The following is a 16,841-nucleotide window of genomic DNA, read 5'->3' as shown; positions in this document are numbered from 1 at the left end:
GCATGGTAGTCCTAGAGCTTGAACTCTGAGCCTGAGTGCTGTCCCTGAACTTTTATGTGCTCCAGGGTAGAGCTCTACCATTTGAGTCACAGCTCTACTTCTGGTCTTTCTGGTACTTATTTGTGATAAGAGGCTCAAGAGAATTTCCTGCCTGGGCTGGCTTTGAACTCTGATCCTCAGATGGCAACTTCTTGAGTAGCTGGGATTACAGATATGAGCCACTGATGCCTGGCAAAGATGATTCGTATTTATCAGTGAAATACCTCACTTAGCTATCACTATTTTTTAAAAGTATTGACAGAAGAGTCAAATTTTTCATATGAGTTCCAATACAGCTTCAGGAGTGGACAGAGGGGAGGATGGACTGATGGTCCTCTCCCAGGGAAAAGTGCCCTGAAAGAGCCCATGCCATGATGACCGCCAAGTGAATTTCACTTCTAATAGCTTACTACAGGAAAGAAAGAATGAAAAACGATAGGGAGAAGTTGCCCTGGGAAATAATAAATGATCAGTTATAATCACACAGTTATAAACAGGGACATTTCTATTTGATAGAGCCTTAATCACACCTCTTAATAAACTGACCTCAACAGGACAGGGTTTCTAAGACATCTGTCCCACACAGTGAGTAAATCACCTAGCACCTAGGTTAATTCTCTAGCCATTTCAATCCATTAATTTTAGATACGTTACATATGTATTAAATACTCAAGACAGAACACATAAAATGATTCCAAGAGAAAAGGTTATTAAATATGTTTCATAATTATCTCTATTCACAACTGTAGGGCTATTATCTAGCTTATGAACTGGCATCCCTAGAATCTCCACTCCAGCATTCAGCGATCCTAATATGTGATCATTGGCTGGAACACATCCTATTTCTCTTCTTTATTGAGAGCATCCTGTTTCCATTTTTTTCCCTGTCTCAATGTAACCTCATCAGGAATCTAACAGCGTTAATAATAAATTGTTATTTAACCCTAACTAGTCAATTATTTCTCTACCGTAAACAGTAAAATGTCTTGTGGAAGAAAATAATATTCTTGCATAGTCACACTTCCATTTTCATTTTTTTGGGGGGAGTGGTTAATGGAAGATAAAAGTCTCAGAGATTTTTCTGCTGGGGGTTGACTTTAAATTAAGATCCTGAGTAGCTTATAATTTCGGGGGGGGGGGAAATAAACAAGTCCCCAGTGCAGTGTTTTTGGATTTTATTTTCCTTTTCCTTTTTCTGAAACTAGTAGAACTTTCTGTGATAGTTTAGATTGTCTTCTGTTGCCTACAGATTTATCAACTTACTTTCTATGTGTGCTCAACTAGATACTCACTTTGGTCAGTAATCCATATCAGGGAACAATAGAAGCTTTCAAGTCTACTTAAAACTCCTCACTCTTTCGGTCTTTATTGAGTTCCTACTCTATCCTTCAATCTTGCTTTTAGTCCTGCACTGCAGGCAGGACTAAGCATGGCGTAGCTTGTGGAGGAAGGCTAAGGGGAGGGAAAGAAGGCGAACTAGGACTTGTATAGAGGGTAGACCATTAGCGCATAGTCTGAAAGATTCAGGCATGGAGGAGCCGGTTCACTGTGTCAGCTGTTCAACGAAGCCTCTCCAGTCCACGTCAGCTCTTTATGCCTCGCAAGCTAGAGTTAGCACCAAGTCAGAACAATCACTTGAGACTCCCAAGCAGTTCAGCAACTTTGTTCAATTTGGATGTGTGGTCGATAGAGGAATAAAAATGAGCGTCCTGGGAACTGTGTTATTCATTGTAAGTCTCAGAAAAGGGCTGATTTAGAAAGTGATCTCTTCTTGCTGCTTGTAGACTCTATTACTTGTTTCTCAAGCAATAGCTTCTAGCCCAAAGATTTTGTTTACACTTTCTCTTGGTTTGAATATTTATGCTTGGCAAAGCACTTGTGAACTTTAGTGAGTGCAAAGGGCTATTTACTTATTTATTTATTTTTCATTCCTGAATCAAGACTCACCTATGACACTGAGTTCTGCGTTGGTAAAGATCACCCCGTGTTTATTTTCTGCCACGCACTGGTACATGCCAGCATCGGAGAGATTCACTATTGTTATGTTGAGGGTCCCTTGCTCAATCTGAATTCTATCCTGTGAAAGGAAAAGAGGGGTATGAAAACAATGACTGTCTCCAGCTAAGATCTTCAGGGAACTTTGCTGTATATTATATTGGATGGGTGGGGCTTAATGAGACGAAATAGCCACCATGTAAGCAATTTATATAGCATGATTTATTTCTCTGCCAACTGAACAGATTAGATGCTAAGTGAAACAAGTATATCCGTTGGTAAATGGAATTTCAATCATAGGATTCTCTTGTGTTCTCAGTGACATTCAGATGAAAATGCTCTGTAGAAAAGTTTAACTAGAAGAAGGGTGAAAATAGAACCACATTTATAGCTGAGAATTTAGAGCACTAAAATTATGATGAAGTAACCCTTTGAGACGACAGTAACGGTAATTATAATCTTCTGGGATCAAGCAAAGGGAACTTTTATATATCAATTAAAGATTAACAGAGAGGCTGACACTGATTCTTCACTGTTCCCATAATTATTACTATTAATGGTAGGATTGGCATTTCAGACCCTAGGGAACACACATGAGGTGGTGTGAGAGGTGTGTCCTATTTGTCATCTCAAGGATTGTCCCCTTGTTGGTTGTTAGCATGTACTACTACCAAAGCAAGGAAAGACATGCAATTTGCAATCCATTTCCAGAAGTATCCAAGAGGATCTCCTCTTTTCTATGTTTTCTATTATGAATCTGTATAAACATGTATCTATGAACATGTAGAATATATGTAGATATGTGTATACACGTGTTTGTGCATATATATATATATATATATATATATATATATACAAGGTACAGGCATGCACATATATGTACACATAAGCATTAGGCTTCTGTTTGTTGTGGGATTGGAATTATTTGAGTGGACATGTTACTAGACTATGGTTAACTCTGGACATCCATGTAACCCTAAGGTAGGAAAATGGCAACTTACACTCGGAACTTGAATTTGGCTTATTTATTGAGAGTAATGATGGGCTGAGGGAGCCTTCCAAGGAGAAAAAATGGAAACTGAGGCAGGGGCCAGCCTGAAGGATCAGTCCCCATTCTCATCCTGCTGCCCAAAGCAGGCACTCATGCATTCCTGAGTGTTCTGTATGGGGAAGAAATCTGAGCAGGCAAAGTAGTTCTCAATCTGGAGTGGAAGGAACATGGCAAGGTTCATAGGAAAATACAAGAAGGAAAAGTACATTGGACACCACTTTTCCTCATTCTAAGGACTTCCTCCAGCCATATTCAGAGGCCTTTTCTGTATATCTTGTTCTTGTGTCATAGCACTATCACTCTTGTAGCAAGACCTAGGCAATTTTCCCATTAGAAAGTCAGACATGGTAATCTGTGAAGCCAACAGAAGTTTAAGTAAACATTGATGGACAATTAGATTTCTATATAATCTCTATCAATTGTACTCTGTTTCACTTTTTCCACTGTTAATGGCTTTTAGTTGCTTATTATTTTGGAAACAACACATGGGTTTCCTGTTTCCATAGCAACAAGGCCACAGGAAGCATTAGAATCCATATTAAAACACAATTACCAGTACTTTGCTTACCCGCGTGAACAATGGTTCTCCATTTTTCAGCCACCTGTATGAAGGCTTGGGCCTCCCGTTTGCTTTACATTCCCAAAAGACACTTTCTTCCATGGCTACATGGATATCATTTATTTTTTGAATCCAACTAGGTTGAGCTGTAGCAGTTTAAAAAGCAAAGAAAAGGCACAGATTTAGTACATTCAATCTGAATTTTGTTTTTTACATTTTCATTTGTGTGTGTTAGTAGCACTGGGAGTTTATTGTATTATTTCCATATGAGCATATAATGCACGCTGACCAAGTTCAGCCCCTCTAAATCACACTCCGTCATCCCCCTTCCCTTCATAAAGCAATTTCAACAAGTTTCATTGTTTTATTTTAGCATAAATATATTAATTATTTCAACCATGTTTACCCTTCTTTACCCTTTCCATTTCTACCTCCCACTGGGACTTCATCTGGTTTTTTGTTGTTGTTTTGTTTTGTTTTTAGCGATTGGAATGCAAAGGACAAAATAGTTTTTACTGAAGTGGCTTTTTTTTACATGTTGTATAAAGAACATGACTGAGCAGAGGAGGTTCAGGGGAAATTTACTTCTTCTGTTTAGGATTCATATTATTGGTCTTTTTCAAGGCAGAATGAATAAAATATCCATTCTCTATAAGTCAAAACCAGCTGTCTCACTCCCTTAAGTTTTATTTGTTTGTTTACTGGTTGGGGTTGGTTGTAGGACTTGAACTCAGTGCCTGGGCATTCTCAGCCTTATGTACTTTTCCAAATCTTCCTATATCAAGAGGTGACTATGGAGTAAATGTATGCTAAATGTATATGTGTGGAAGTAAAAGTAAAAAAGGGAAACTTCTGGGCTATTTCCTGCAAGATATTTGCACTGGGTTCTTTTGGCCACTTCTCACCGATGGGAATATTGTAAGAAGCGAAGCCACTTTGGATGGAGGGATGATGAAAGCACAGGTTGGCTAGTTTGGGACCTTGAATGACCTTGTGGGGCTCTAGGGTCCCTGATACACTGGATTGTTTTGGGACAGATGATCACATAAGAAAGGAATGAGAGAGTACAGGAAAAAAATGAGCTTCCAGAGGATCTCTTTTGTTAGAGTAGTTAATCTTCTTCCTGACGAGCACATCTCACTGCCATGGGTCATATAGGTGTACTCTGGGGCTGTTTTCTTCAGGCTATCATTGTTGTGTATTATTGATTGAGCCCACAGGAACAGAATAGTATTCACAGGAAGCATGACCCAGAAGCAGGAGTTATTCTTGAATGACTCCACATATGTTTTTTTGCCACACTTCTCAGAAAATCCAGTTGTACGCACAGCTTATAACACAATTCAAACATCACTCAATTCTCACATGTGCACTGCTAAACATTTCCCTACTGTTCACATTCTACCACACTCTTTGTGCTTCCAGTAAAGTCACAGCCCTGTTCTTCCTTTCCTAGTGTCAGTGAATATAAAGGCCAGAATAACACATGTGTTTAAAAAGTCTTCATAAACCGGGCACGGGTGGCTCTTGCCTGTAATCTTAGCTACTCAGGAAACAGATCTGAGAATCATGGTTTGAAGAAGTCAGGCTGGGCAGGGAAAGTCTGTGAGACTCTTACCTTGAATAGTCTACTCAAAATCAAAGCCAAAAGTGGAGTTGTGGCTCCAGTGGTAGAACCATCGTCTTGAACACAAAGCTCAGGGAAAGCACTTAGGCCTGAGTTCAAGCCTCAGGGCCAGCAGAAATTCTTCATAAATATCAAGTCTTACCACATTAAGCACAATTCTTCTGTTAACTCCAGTGATAAGTACATTATCTAGAAGCTTTCTGCTCACAAGCCTTTCTGTATCTATATAAACTTAATAGAGTTGGTACCCGCATTTGATTATTTATAATGTATATCTCTTAGCTGACTTATCACTCTATAAGATGCAAAATAGTGCATAATGCAATTCAAAAAGAAATTGCTGGTGTTGAAGCCAAGCTGGGTATCTTATCTTCTCAATCATAAAGCTATACACCACAACAAAAAACCCTCAAATAAACAAAACACTCAGTAAATCACTTAACCAGCAGAGGTCTCTAGGTCCTTACATAAACGCTGATTCTTCCTCCCCCCCATCTATAGGCAATTTCATGTTTTACACCAGAGCAAAACACAATTTTACAAATCCTCTACTGATGGGGATGACGCATGGCTGCATAAGGGAGGAGGCCAAGAGGGTCAACTTCAAAAGAAAAGTTATAACATCAACAAGCATTAACTTGAATGAAGGGTTATAACCCCCATCCTTGAAAGAGCTGCAAGTCTGTGGCTGCTTTCTGTCATCCTGCTGGTAATGCTCAGGAAGCTCAAAGGTAGGACCTTTCCCAGAGTTCTGCCAGGAGAACCCAATGGGAAATGCTGATGGAGCTAATGGAAGTGTGTGCCTGATTTGACATTCAACCTGCTGAGTATTTACCCCTACGCATTCAACAAAGCAAACGAGAAAAGCTAGAGAAATCCCCGTGGAATATTAACAAGGAACTCAAAACTTCTGAAAGACAGTATGTGTGTGGGGGGGGGCACAGGGGGGATAAAATGGAAGGGCAAATGTAATGTATGAAGTTCAGAAAGGAAACTTCAAAACCACATGCAGAGATTCCAATGTCACGGAGTTCCTCTAACAAAAATCACGCTTATTCGTTACTTTCTTGCAGAAATTGCAGAAAACTGGAAACCAAACCTTGCTATCTCAAAAGGGACCAAGGGCAGGAAAAGGAGGACCTTGAGAGCATTTTGAAAAGAAAGTGTGCAGGGTTGGAACTAACTAGATACATTGAAAGATTCTGTCTCTTGTGACAAGGTCATAGAGGTCAAGGTGCTTGACAAAAACGCATAGTGACAGTTGTTTGTGCTGGCCAACATGGAATTATCAACTCCTTTTTATTCACAAACCAGCATTATGTATTTGTTTTTTAAGGTTAAAAATCCATTCCCTGAAACCAAATTGAACACAATCTGAACATAATGCTGTTGAGGTGATTATTTGGACAGGGCTTCATGGACATCAAGAATGGAAGAGCCAGCCAGGCATGGTGACTCATGACTATATATCTCAGCTACTTGGGTGGTAGAAATCAGGAAGATTATAGCTAGCCTTGGCAAAAGGCTGGTGAGATCCCACCCCAATCAATAGGCCAGGTATGACGAGCCGCCTGGGGTTTCAGCTACACACAAGGTCATGAGAAAGAAAATCAATATCAGAGGATAGCTTAAACAAAACCAAGAAACAATTCTATAGGAAAAATCAGGTTAAAAAAAGGTAGGAGACATAGGTCAAAGAAAGCCGGACTCTTCACAAAGCCTTGATTTTTCAAACTCTATTCCAACGAACAAACAAAAAGTAAAGAAGAGAATCTTCTATTATAGAAAAAAATAATGAATAAAAAGAGTCTTTTTCATGGCTCGATTACATTTTTGCAAATGTGTGCAAAAGCCACAGTTATATATTTCATTCCTACTCATGTAAATTAGACAATTCATAATCAATTAGGGTTTTTTTGGGTATTTGAATGAAGTCCTGTGCTTACTTCAGGAGATGGTTCTGTGGGTCATCATGTTGAGTGTGGTTAGATAACAAATATTCCAACGTAGTGCATTATGGAAAATGCTATTTGTATTCTTGGGTATATGGCACTGATCAATTACTATCATCTGGGCATATGGCATTGATTTTTAATTATCAAAGTTCAACCATACTTTTCAACTTCATGTCAAAATACAATCACACAAGCTCAAGCTCAGAGAAATGCCCAAGTAGGTTGATGTGGTATTATTATTCCAGAGACATTCCTTAATATGCTTAGTCTGCTAAGGCATGTAACATCTATATAGTAGATAAGAAATCCATATAGTAGATAAGAAAAGGGCTTTTGCAGTCTTTGAAAGTTTGAAACAAAAGAATTCCTTCTCTAAGCCACCCTAAATCTTGTCTCAAGCTATGAATTCAAACATAAGGTTAAATGATTGCATTAGCATCTGACTCTGCCATAATGCTAGTCCCTTAGACAAATGGCCATTCTCTTCATGTCAATTTTTTGTTCAATAACTGCCAGAAATGATGTAAATCAATGTTTTTGTATTCCAGCCACTGGAATCACATAAAAAACTTACCCAATAATAATACATACTTCCAGCAGATATAATTTGAGCTCACTAGGCCAAATTATTCTTAGAGCTCTCTGGTTCTCTAGATAACAATATCAGAAGTTTCTAGGAAAGAAATTCCAGTGTGGGCTTTAGATCTATGGATTCAAAAATATATGAGGTAACTATCGCAAAGATGACGGCTAGACACTCATGATCACTTCTGATTGCTTACACGGTCTTGGAGAGGATGAATAATTTTCAGGAAATACAAAGTATGGCTTGTGGGCCGGGAGTTTGGCCTAGTGGTAGAGTGCTTGCCTAGCATGCATGAAGACCCAGGTTCGATTCCACATACATAGAAAAAAGCCGGAAGTGGTGCTGAGGCTCTAGTGGTAGACCTCTAGCCTTGAGAAAGTCCAAGGACAGTGCTCAGGCCCTGAGCTCAAGCCCAGGACTGGCAAAAAAAAAAAAGGCAAAAGACAAAGTATGGCTTGTTTGATGATAATGAAATATATGGCCTAGCACTAACTACTTGGGTTCAGTTGACAACCTACACAAAAGATTTTTAAAATATTCATCTTTCAGACTGGAATTTTTACTGTTATGTTAACTGAATTCTCGGGATATTCTCCATATATCATATATCTAATGTTGGGAGTTTTGGTATTAGAACTCATTTGCCAAGATGAATGCAGAGCCTTCCAGTTCATAAATCTAGATTTCTCTTGAAACTCCAGACTTTGAATTTGCATTGGAAGGAAGGATCTTTCCTTACAAGAAATTCTCAAGTTGCATTCTGAGCAATGGTGACCTTCCTTCGGCTCTGAATACCTCCACGCCTCCAACTTCACGAGGTCATCTTTCCCAGCTGAGGGATAAAACTACTCTAGGGAACCGTGAGCGTTCTTCAAACACAATAGCCTTGCTTGTATTTTAAAAAATCGAGCACTTGGGGCTGGGAGTTTGGCCTAGTGGTTAATGTGCTTGCCTAGCATGCATGAAGACCCGGGTTCGATTCCTCGGTACCACATACATAGATAAAAGCCAGAAATGGTGCTGAGGCTCAAGCGGTAGAGCTCTAGCCTTGAGAAAGTCCAAGGACAGTGCTCAGGCCCTAAGCTCAAGCCCAGGACTGGCAAAAAAAAAAATCGAGCACTTCTTGCACAATTTCATGTACAAAAACGACAAGGATGAAATATACATGCATTTTGAGAAAAATATCATGTCAATTTGGTATCTTTTTGTAAAATGTCTTGAGAAGTAGAGCCTGGAATTTGAAAGCCTGTGTGCAAAGTTTCTCCTTTGAACACACTAGGTTGAATATAACAATGTCTAAGGCTCCCTCTGACTTTAATAGTGAATACTTTGGCCTTAGGTTGACTCTTAAGCCAAATGGATTCCTGCTTGGCCTGTGTTTTCTGTTAGTTTCTTCTCTATTTACACACTTCTGTTTATGATTTCTTCATCTCTCTGTAAGTTACAAGTTGCAACATTGCTTCTGGCCATGATACAGAGGAATTGCAATCAGGTCAGCTCTCCTGAAGATAATAGCAATGATAAACTCTGAGCAAAATATCAATTCCAACTATGTGAAGATGTATTTGAAGGCAATCCAGAGCAGGCCCATTCCTATTAAGAGATATGATCAATAAATAAATGCAATATGATTGAAGGAAGCAATCTATGTGTAAGATGATGCTAAGGATTGGAAATGTGCTTCTCAGGGTGAAAATGTTACACAAATTAAGAGAGTTCATCATCATCATTTTGTATCTTTAGGCAAATACTTTAAAGTCCTCTACCATCTGGTCTGACCCAGTTGACTTATTTTCTCCCCAGTTCAGTTCAATAAATTCTCAGCTCCAGCCAAAGAAGAATCTCATTTGTCCTCCATTCCAAGGATCCACATGATACCTCCATGTCTTTGTTCTCAGCCTCTCATCTTCTGGGATGCCCTCTTCTGGCAATCTCCTAATAAGTGAATTAGTCTTTGGTACTCCTTCCTCCATTTACCCTTCCTGACTTGTCCATTGCAGTTCCCCTCCTACAGCTTCTAGGCCCATATAGCATGGCTCTTCTCTACCAGCACTTGTATTATTTCTTTACCCATTAACTTGATGATTGTTAACTAATTTCTATGAAAGTGCCCTTTCCCCTGTTCTTCCCAGGATGCTGTAGCCAATTCAGAACTTTATAAATGGAACCATATAATGAAAATTTTAAATCAGCAGGATGTTTATTTTTTTTTGCAAAGGCCCTAGGATGGATTCACCAAACTCAATTCTACCCTAAAAAATCAATCAAGCTATGATTCTTGCCTTAACAGAGATTAATTTCCTTTTTTAAAAAAAATCTCAGCATAGCTTCTACCTAGTGTTTAGTATACTTTTATTTCTTTTTCCTTCCTGTTTCCTTTCCCTCTCTTCCAACTTCAATCTCTCCCTCCCCCACCACACACACACACACACACACACACACACACACACACCACACACACACACACACACACACACACACACACACACACACGCCATGTACTTTACTACTTGTGCTATGCACTCAGTCCTCTGGATGTACTCTTATTAGGATAATATCACACCCTTCTTCCTGATCTATCTTATGTCCCCAGTCATAAACACTATTTACTTATGGATTATCTCACCACTATTAGAGTGATATACAGTATTTCATGTGTAACATTTTTTGGCATTATTGGAGATTGAATTCAAGACTTTTTGCTTATTCAGCTGGTTGCTCTACCACTTAAGCCTGATGGTTAGCCTTAATTTTTGCTGGGGAAGCAAGTTCAATGATTTTAATGCAAGAAGGAAAAACAATGCCATTTTTTTTTCAGCCAGAGTAGGAGTAAGAAAGAAAGCTAACTAGTTACAGGGAATGGTATACAATAGCTTGGATTCAAAAACTAAAAAAACCAAAACAACACAGAATAATCTGAAAACATTTCTAAGCTCTGTCTTATGGTTTCTAATTCCTAGCACACCTCAGTGTTGTAAGAAATTGTTTGCTGGGCGCAAGTTGGTAGCTCATGTCTGTAGTCCTAGCTACTCAGGGGGCTGAGATCTAAGGATCCTGGTTTGAAGACAGCTTGGGAAGCAAAGTCCTGTGAGACTCTTATTTCTGCCAGAAAATTGGAAGTGGAGCTGTGGCTGAAAGTGGTAGAGCACTAGCCTTGAGCAAAAGAGCTCAGGGACAGTGCCTAAGCCGAGTTTAAGCCTCATTATTGACAAAAGTTTAAAAAAAGATATTGTTTCATTAACAAATACAGAATGTTTATGGATAAGTGACTGTGATTATTTTATCCCCATTGGGGAATTTGCACGGTGATTTTAATTACAATAATTCATTTAACTTGGAGATCAAGGTGGCTAGATAATAAGATCTCACCACTGTGAAATCTCAGACCAAGAAAAATTAACAAGGGAGACAAAAAATAGAGAGCCAAGCACTTACGAATAACTAAGCTCTCCTGTGAGGATGAAAACAATGAGATAATTTCTATGTCAGTAATATGTTGGAGAAGAACAAAAGAATCCACATAGAGGCAGCAGCTAAATGCTGTGAAAGTCCACTGATCTGACAAATCTCTTAACTGCAATGGCGGCAGACAGTGAAGTATAACTGTAAATGAGTTATCGTTAGAAAACAAGCCCTTTTCCTTGTACATGGCAACAGATAACTGCATTTAAAGGCAAACTTTGTTAGCGCCTATTTTCCTTCTCCAAGTTGGAGCCCTGAGAAAGATCTTGCACAGGGCTGGCCAGAGTTAACTCTTAATCACAGGAATCCTAGATTGTTGCATCTCAAGAGCAGGAAATCTCTAGCCACTAGGAAGCAGTATGAAAAGCCTTGGTTATAGAAATTTCTCTTTCTTTATCTCTTTCTTTTGCTCTCTCTCTCTCTCTCTCTCTCTCTCTCTCTCTCTCTCTCTCTCTCTCTCTCTCTCTCTCCCTCCCTCCCTCCCTCCCTCCTTCCTTCATTCCTTCTTTCCTTCCTTTCTTGTGCCTGGGCTTGAACTTAAGGCTTGGACACTATCAAGTTTAGCACACTACCACTTGATCAACAGGTCCAGTTCTGGATTTTTTTTTTTCTTCTTTGGTACTTATTGGAGGTAAGAGTCTCACAAATTTTCCTGCCTAGGATGGCTTTGAACTGTAATCCTCATATCTCAGGCTCCCAAATATAGGCATGAGCCATCAGTACCCGGCTTTATACCTTTGTGTGTGTGTGTGTGTGTGTGTGTGTGTGTGTGTGTGTGTGTTGCAGGGATTGAATTCTGGGCCCAGGCACTGTCCCTGAGCTTTTCAGCTCAAAGCTAGAACTCTAACACTTTGAGCCATAGTGCCACTTCCACATACATTTTTTGTAACTCACTAGAAGCAAATATTTCACTTAAAAGAAAATTGTGAAAGTGCAAATGAGTTTACTCAATCAGTTGAAAAACTCAAATAACATTTAGGAAGAGCCGCCACTGAATTGAAAAGTCTATTTGACCAGGCAAAAAAAGAGAATCGTTGCTTAATTACTGAAGTAAAATCAAGCTGTCATTGTGTGTGACATGCAAGAAATAATTATTAGACTGGTGAGAAAAATAAAACCCAAGCAGGTACGGTTGTATTTGTTTTTATTCTCCAACCAAACAAGTTATCCACTGCCATAATTTAAGAAAGTAAAGATCAAATGTGAAATCTTTCATTTGCTACGCATAGAAAACAAAAGTATAAAGAGTGTATAAATTTAGTCAAACTTTTTCCTAATTCATTGTGTGGAGAACTTTCTCGGATCCTGTATGCTCTTGTATTGTACCAGCTGCATCAAAAATGTGAGACTATGAAATGGTCATGTGATTGAATGTCAGTGCCCCTAGTCTCCAGGCAAGCTTAGAAAACGCCACATTTGACTACTGAATAGAATTCATTGGCACGTGCTTTGAAAGAAGAATTAGGAAAATAAGTTCCCGCACTATTAGTTATATTCAAAGCTTTTGCTCCAATTTGCCTCTCTAAAAGTGCTTTCCTTATTTTAATATATAATGCCATTCCTTTAAACCATTACTTATTATTATACTATTATTCTGCGGGTCCTCAGCAGTATCCTTGAGCTTCTTTTACTGAAGGGTAGTGTTTTACCACTTGAACCCCAGTTCCAGCTCCACTGTTGACTTTTTAAAAATGTAATTTATTGGTGATAGAAGTTTCATAAACTTTTCTGCCCAGGCTGGTTTGGAACCATGATCCTCAGATCTCAACCTCCTGAGTAGCTAAATGACATATCTGAGTGTCTGGTATTCAGTCCAACCATATTTATGTAATTATTCATTTGCAACATTTATATCCTGTACCCCAGACAGATGGTTTTCAGGCATGTTTCGATCTGGCAGAACCCAATTTTGAAATACCATCTACTGATATTTTTTTCTGGATTTCAAATCAATATCCTAACAAGGCTTCCAAGATAGGTTTACTAATAAGAAAAGGAGAGAGGATTCATATTTATATCCTATTTGGATGAATGCTGATCATTTGATTGGAAAACAAACAGCTGAGTATCTTTGGCAGGGGTGGGGGTGAGAATGATTTCTGATGCTTTACTCTGAGAATAACTACATACAGAGAGTGAACGTACAATTTAGAAATGTTCATGGTATTATAATAACTTGCCACCAAACAAGAATAATTACAAAGGGTTAACATAAGCCCTGAATCAAAATTCAAGTGAAGCTGAAACATAGAACTTGCTTGCTTTCTTTCCTTCCTTCCTTCCTTCCCTCCTTCCCTCCTTCCCTCCTTCCCTCCTTCCCTCCTTCCTTCCTTCCTTCCTTCCTTCCTTCCTTCCTTCCTTCCTTCCTTCCTTCCTTCCTTCCTTCCTTCCTTTTTCTTCTTCAAATAAAATAAGAGTAGGAATAATAATCTATTTTCTGTGTCAGGTTTTCAGCTCCACGAGTAGAAGGAAAACAGAAACGCAGGCTCCTTTAGAAGTGTGTTCACACTTTTATCCATCCTGCAAACACTCAGCCTAATTTCTTCCTCTCTGCTCTGTCAACATCCTTGCTCTCTCACCCGCAACCTCTGCACAGAGCCATCATACAGCAAATGCTAATTATATCACAAATAAAGAGTTTCACACAGTCCTACACAATTCTACAATATGAGAGAAAGAGAGAAAAAAAGAAAAGCCCGACACTTGATGGCAAATCTCCCAGTGAATGATTTTAGTACCATGAAGTTCTACAAAATTTCAAACGACAGCCTGGACTGACAAACTTACCATAAAAAGTCAGCTGTCCCTTGGCCACATTTTTGCCTCGGGAGTTCTCAGCCACACACTCATACATGCCAGCATCTTCCTGCTGGAAATTGGGAATTTCCAGGATCCCATTTGACTTGTGTCTTCTGGCTTTCCTTGCTATTGGTTTTCCATCAGCTCTTCGCCAGGTAATAGTTGGTACTGGGCTGGTAGCAAGAATGCAAAAGAGTGAATTGGATTAGAGAAATCCCTACTTGCTAGTTGAGTCTCCACCAACAATGCCTTTCTTCTTGATTGTCATGAGAGCTTTTCTCAGACTTCCTAGTACATCATTTTAATTTTGATTGTGCCTATATCTCTAAGAGGATTATTTTGCTCCTCAGTCATAAATAAGGTAATCTATCGCTGATACAGAAGCACCATTGGAATTTATAAACAGGTTTTGTAATGCTGCAGTTCAAACTGAGAGCCTTATATTGGCTAACTATGTGCTCTACCATATGAAGCATTCTACCAGCCATAGCTTTCAAGATTGTGGTTCCCTTGGGCTGAGAGTTTGGCCTAGTGGTAGAGTACTTGCCTAGCATGCACGAAGACCCAGGTTCGGTATCTCGGTACCACATACATAGAAAAAGCTGGAAGTGGTGCTGTGGCTCAAGTGGTATAGCTCTAGCCTTGAGAAATCCCAAGGACAGTGCTCAGGCCCTGAGTTCAAGCCCAGGACTAGCAAAAAAAAAATGAGAAAGATTGTAGTTCCCTAGTGGGAAGGGAAAAGGAAGGGAGGGAGGTGGGAAAATACAATTATTTACTTATTTATTTTTCACTAAAACATTCAACAGAGAAGTAATTAGATGAAAGATTTGCTAATCTTCTTTGGGAAACCTGAGATGGTATTTAAAAGATTAAAACTATCATCTCGATTATATTTGTTTTTAAAGACCGCAGGTTTCTTAGACAGACACTTGCTCAAATTGCAGAAAGGGGCTCTACCAGAGTGTATGATGGGTCTCTTTACACTCCACGAGAAACTCTCCTAATACATGCCTTTAATTCACACTTTCTGGTCTTAAGTGGTGATGATGGTGGGTTTCAACAGGTGAAGAGAAAATCCAAATATCTCTGTGGAGCCTGGAGGAGCCCAATTAGAGTCTTTTGTGTGTATGAAGCTGCTGCTCAGGCAGTGTGAATAGACTGTAATTTGGGAATTTTACTTTCTCCACGGAAGATGTTTCAAGGTGACAGCTTGCAGGTTTTTACTAGATATATGCCTAGAATACCCAGGATCCAGCTGCCAGTTACATGCTTGTTCCTTTTCACACACACACACACACACACACACACACACACACACACACACACACACACACTTTCAAATATAAAATACTATTGCATTCATTAACCTGTTTAACGTCTAGCAATAAATCATAGCTATTTTTTTAATGTTTTCCATATTGCTTTACATTTTGTCTGTACAGTATTCAGTCCTGAAGCTAGATCATACATTTTTTTTTTGGTGGTAGTGGGATTTGAACTCTGGACTTGATGCTTGGTAGGCAGGTTTTTACTACTTGTACTTCCAGACTTTCATATGCCCACTATATTTTCAACACATATTTTTACCTTAGTTGGCCTGGACTATAATCCTTCTACTTATACTTCATGCATAGCTGAGATGACAAAGATGCTTTATGGTACCCAGATTTTTAGATGATTGATATGGGGTCTTGTGAATTGTTTGTCTGGTATGGCCTCAAACTGTGAAGCTCCCAATCTCATCCTCTCCCAGGTAATAAGTAGCTAGGATTAAAAGTGTGAACTAATGTCTGTAATCCTGGTTACTCAGGAGGATGAGATCTGAGGATTGTGGTTCAAAGCCAGCCTGGCCACAAAAGTCCTATGAGACTCTTATCTTCAATTAATCACTACAAAACCAGAAGTAGAACTGTGGCTCAAGGGGCAGAGTAGCCCTAGCTGAAGAGCTCAGCTCCCAGGCCAGAATTCAAGCCCTGTGATCCATTAAAAAAAAAAGGAAAAAAAAGTAGAAGCGACCGTGCTGAGCTTGTCACAGATTATTTCCTATGGCAAGTTAAAAACAAAAAAAACCCAAAAAAACCCAAAAATCCTTCAGTCTATTATACTGTACCAATATAAAGATAACTACGATAGCTTACACTGCCATGACTTGAAAAGATATTAAAAATACCCATCTTTTTACTAGCGATATAATAAAATGTATAAAGGTGGAACATATTCTACACTTTGTATAAAACACAAAACTACTTAATAAGCATACAACTGAGAAGAGGATCAGGATGCCTTAATCAAGGTTTAGGTATAGGGAAAAGAGGGAGTTAGAAATTAGTGCCAGATAGATGCTACTGCAAGTACAGATTGCCATGCTTCTTTAAGAATTCATAGAAGGACCTGGTATCCAGTGGCTCAGGCCTATAATCCTATCTACGCTGGAGGTGGAGATCTGAGGATTATGATTCAAAGCCAGACTGGGCAAGAAAGTCCTTAGACTTTGATGGTTAATCTTCAACTAACTCTAAAAATGCTGGAAATGGAGCTGTGGCTCAAAGTGGAAGCATGCTAGTCTTGAGTCCTCAAAACGCTCAGGGACAGTGCCCAGGTCCTCAATTCAAGCTCCAAGACTAGCAAAAACTGCAATCACCACCACCATCATCATCAAAACAACAACAAGCTTAATCCTTCAAAGATCTAAAAAGTCTCACTTTGGATGATATTGTTGCTGCCAAATCCTTTCTGTTGGTTACTGGCACATAGAAATCTCAGTTGAT

At 39.2% G+C, this 16,841-nt stretch overlaps 1 protein-coding gene across 1 annotated transcript in view; it reads right to left on the bottom strand.

Annotated features, from left to right (window-relative positions):
• The window catches only part of Cntn4 (contactin 4), a 723,524-nt gene that overhangs the window by 128,448 nt on the left and 578,235 nt on the right, over positions 1-16,841 (bottom strand). Inside the window, exons 10-12 of the mRNA XM_090323973.1 lie at positions 14,062-14,246; positions 3,654-3,790; positions 1,987-2,116 (exon numbers count right to left, since the gene is read on the bottom strand). Coding sequence (XP_090180099.1) covers positions 1,987-2,116; positions 3,654-3,790; positions 14,062-14,246 — 452 coding nt within the window. The remainder of the gene's footprint in view (positions 1-1,986; positions 2,117-3,653; positions 3,791-14,061; positions 14,247-16,841) is intronic.

Source organism: Megascapheus bottae, chromosome 33 (assembly GCF_031878675.1).
Source record: "Megascapheus bottae isolate mThoBot1 chromosome 33, mThoBot2.hap1, whole genome shotgun sequence".
In the NCBI taxonomy this organism is placed as follows: Eukaryota; Metazoa; Chordata; class Mammalia; order Rodentia; family Geomyidae; genus Megascapheus; species Megascapheus bottae.
Note: the sequence above shows the minus strand (reverse complement) of the source record. Positions and strands in the feature narration are given on the sequence as shown.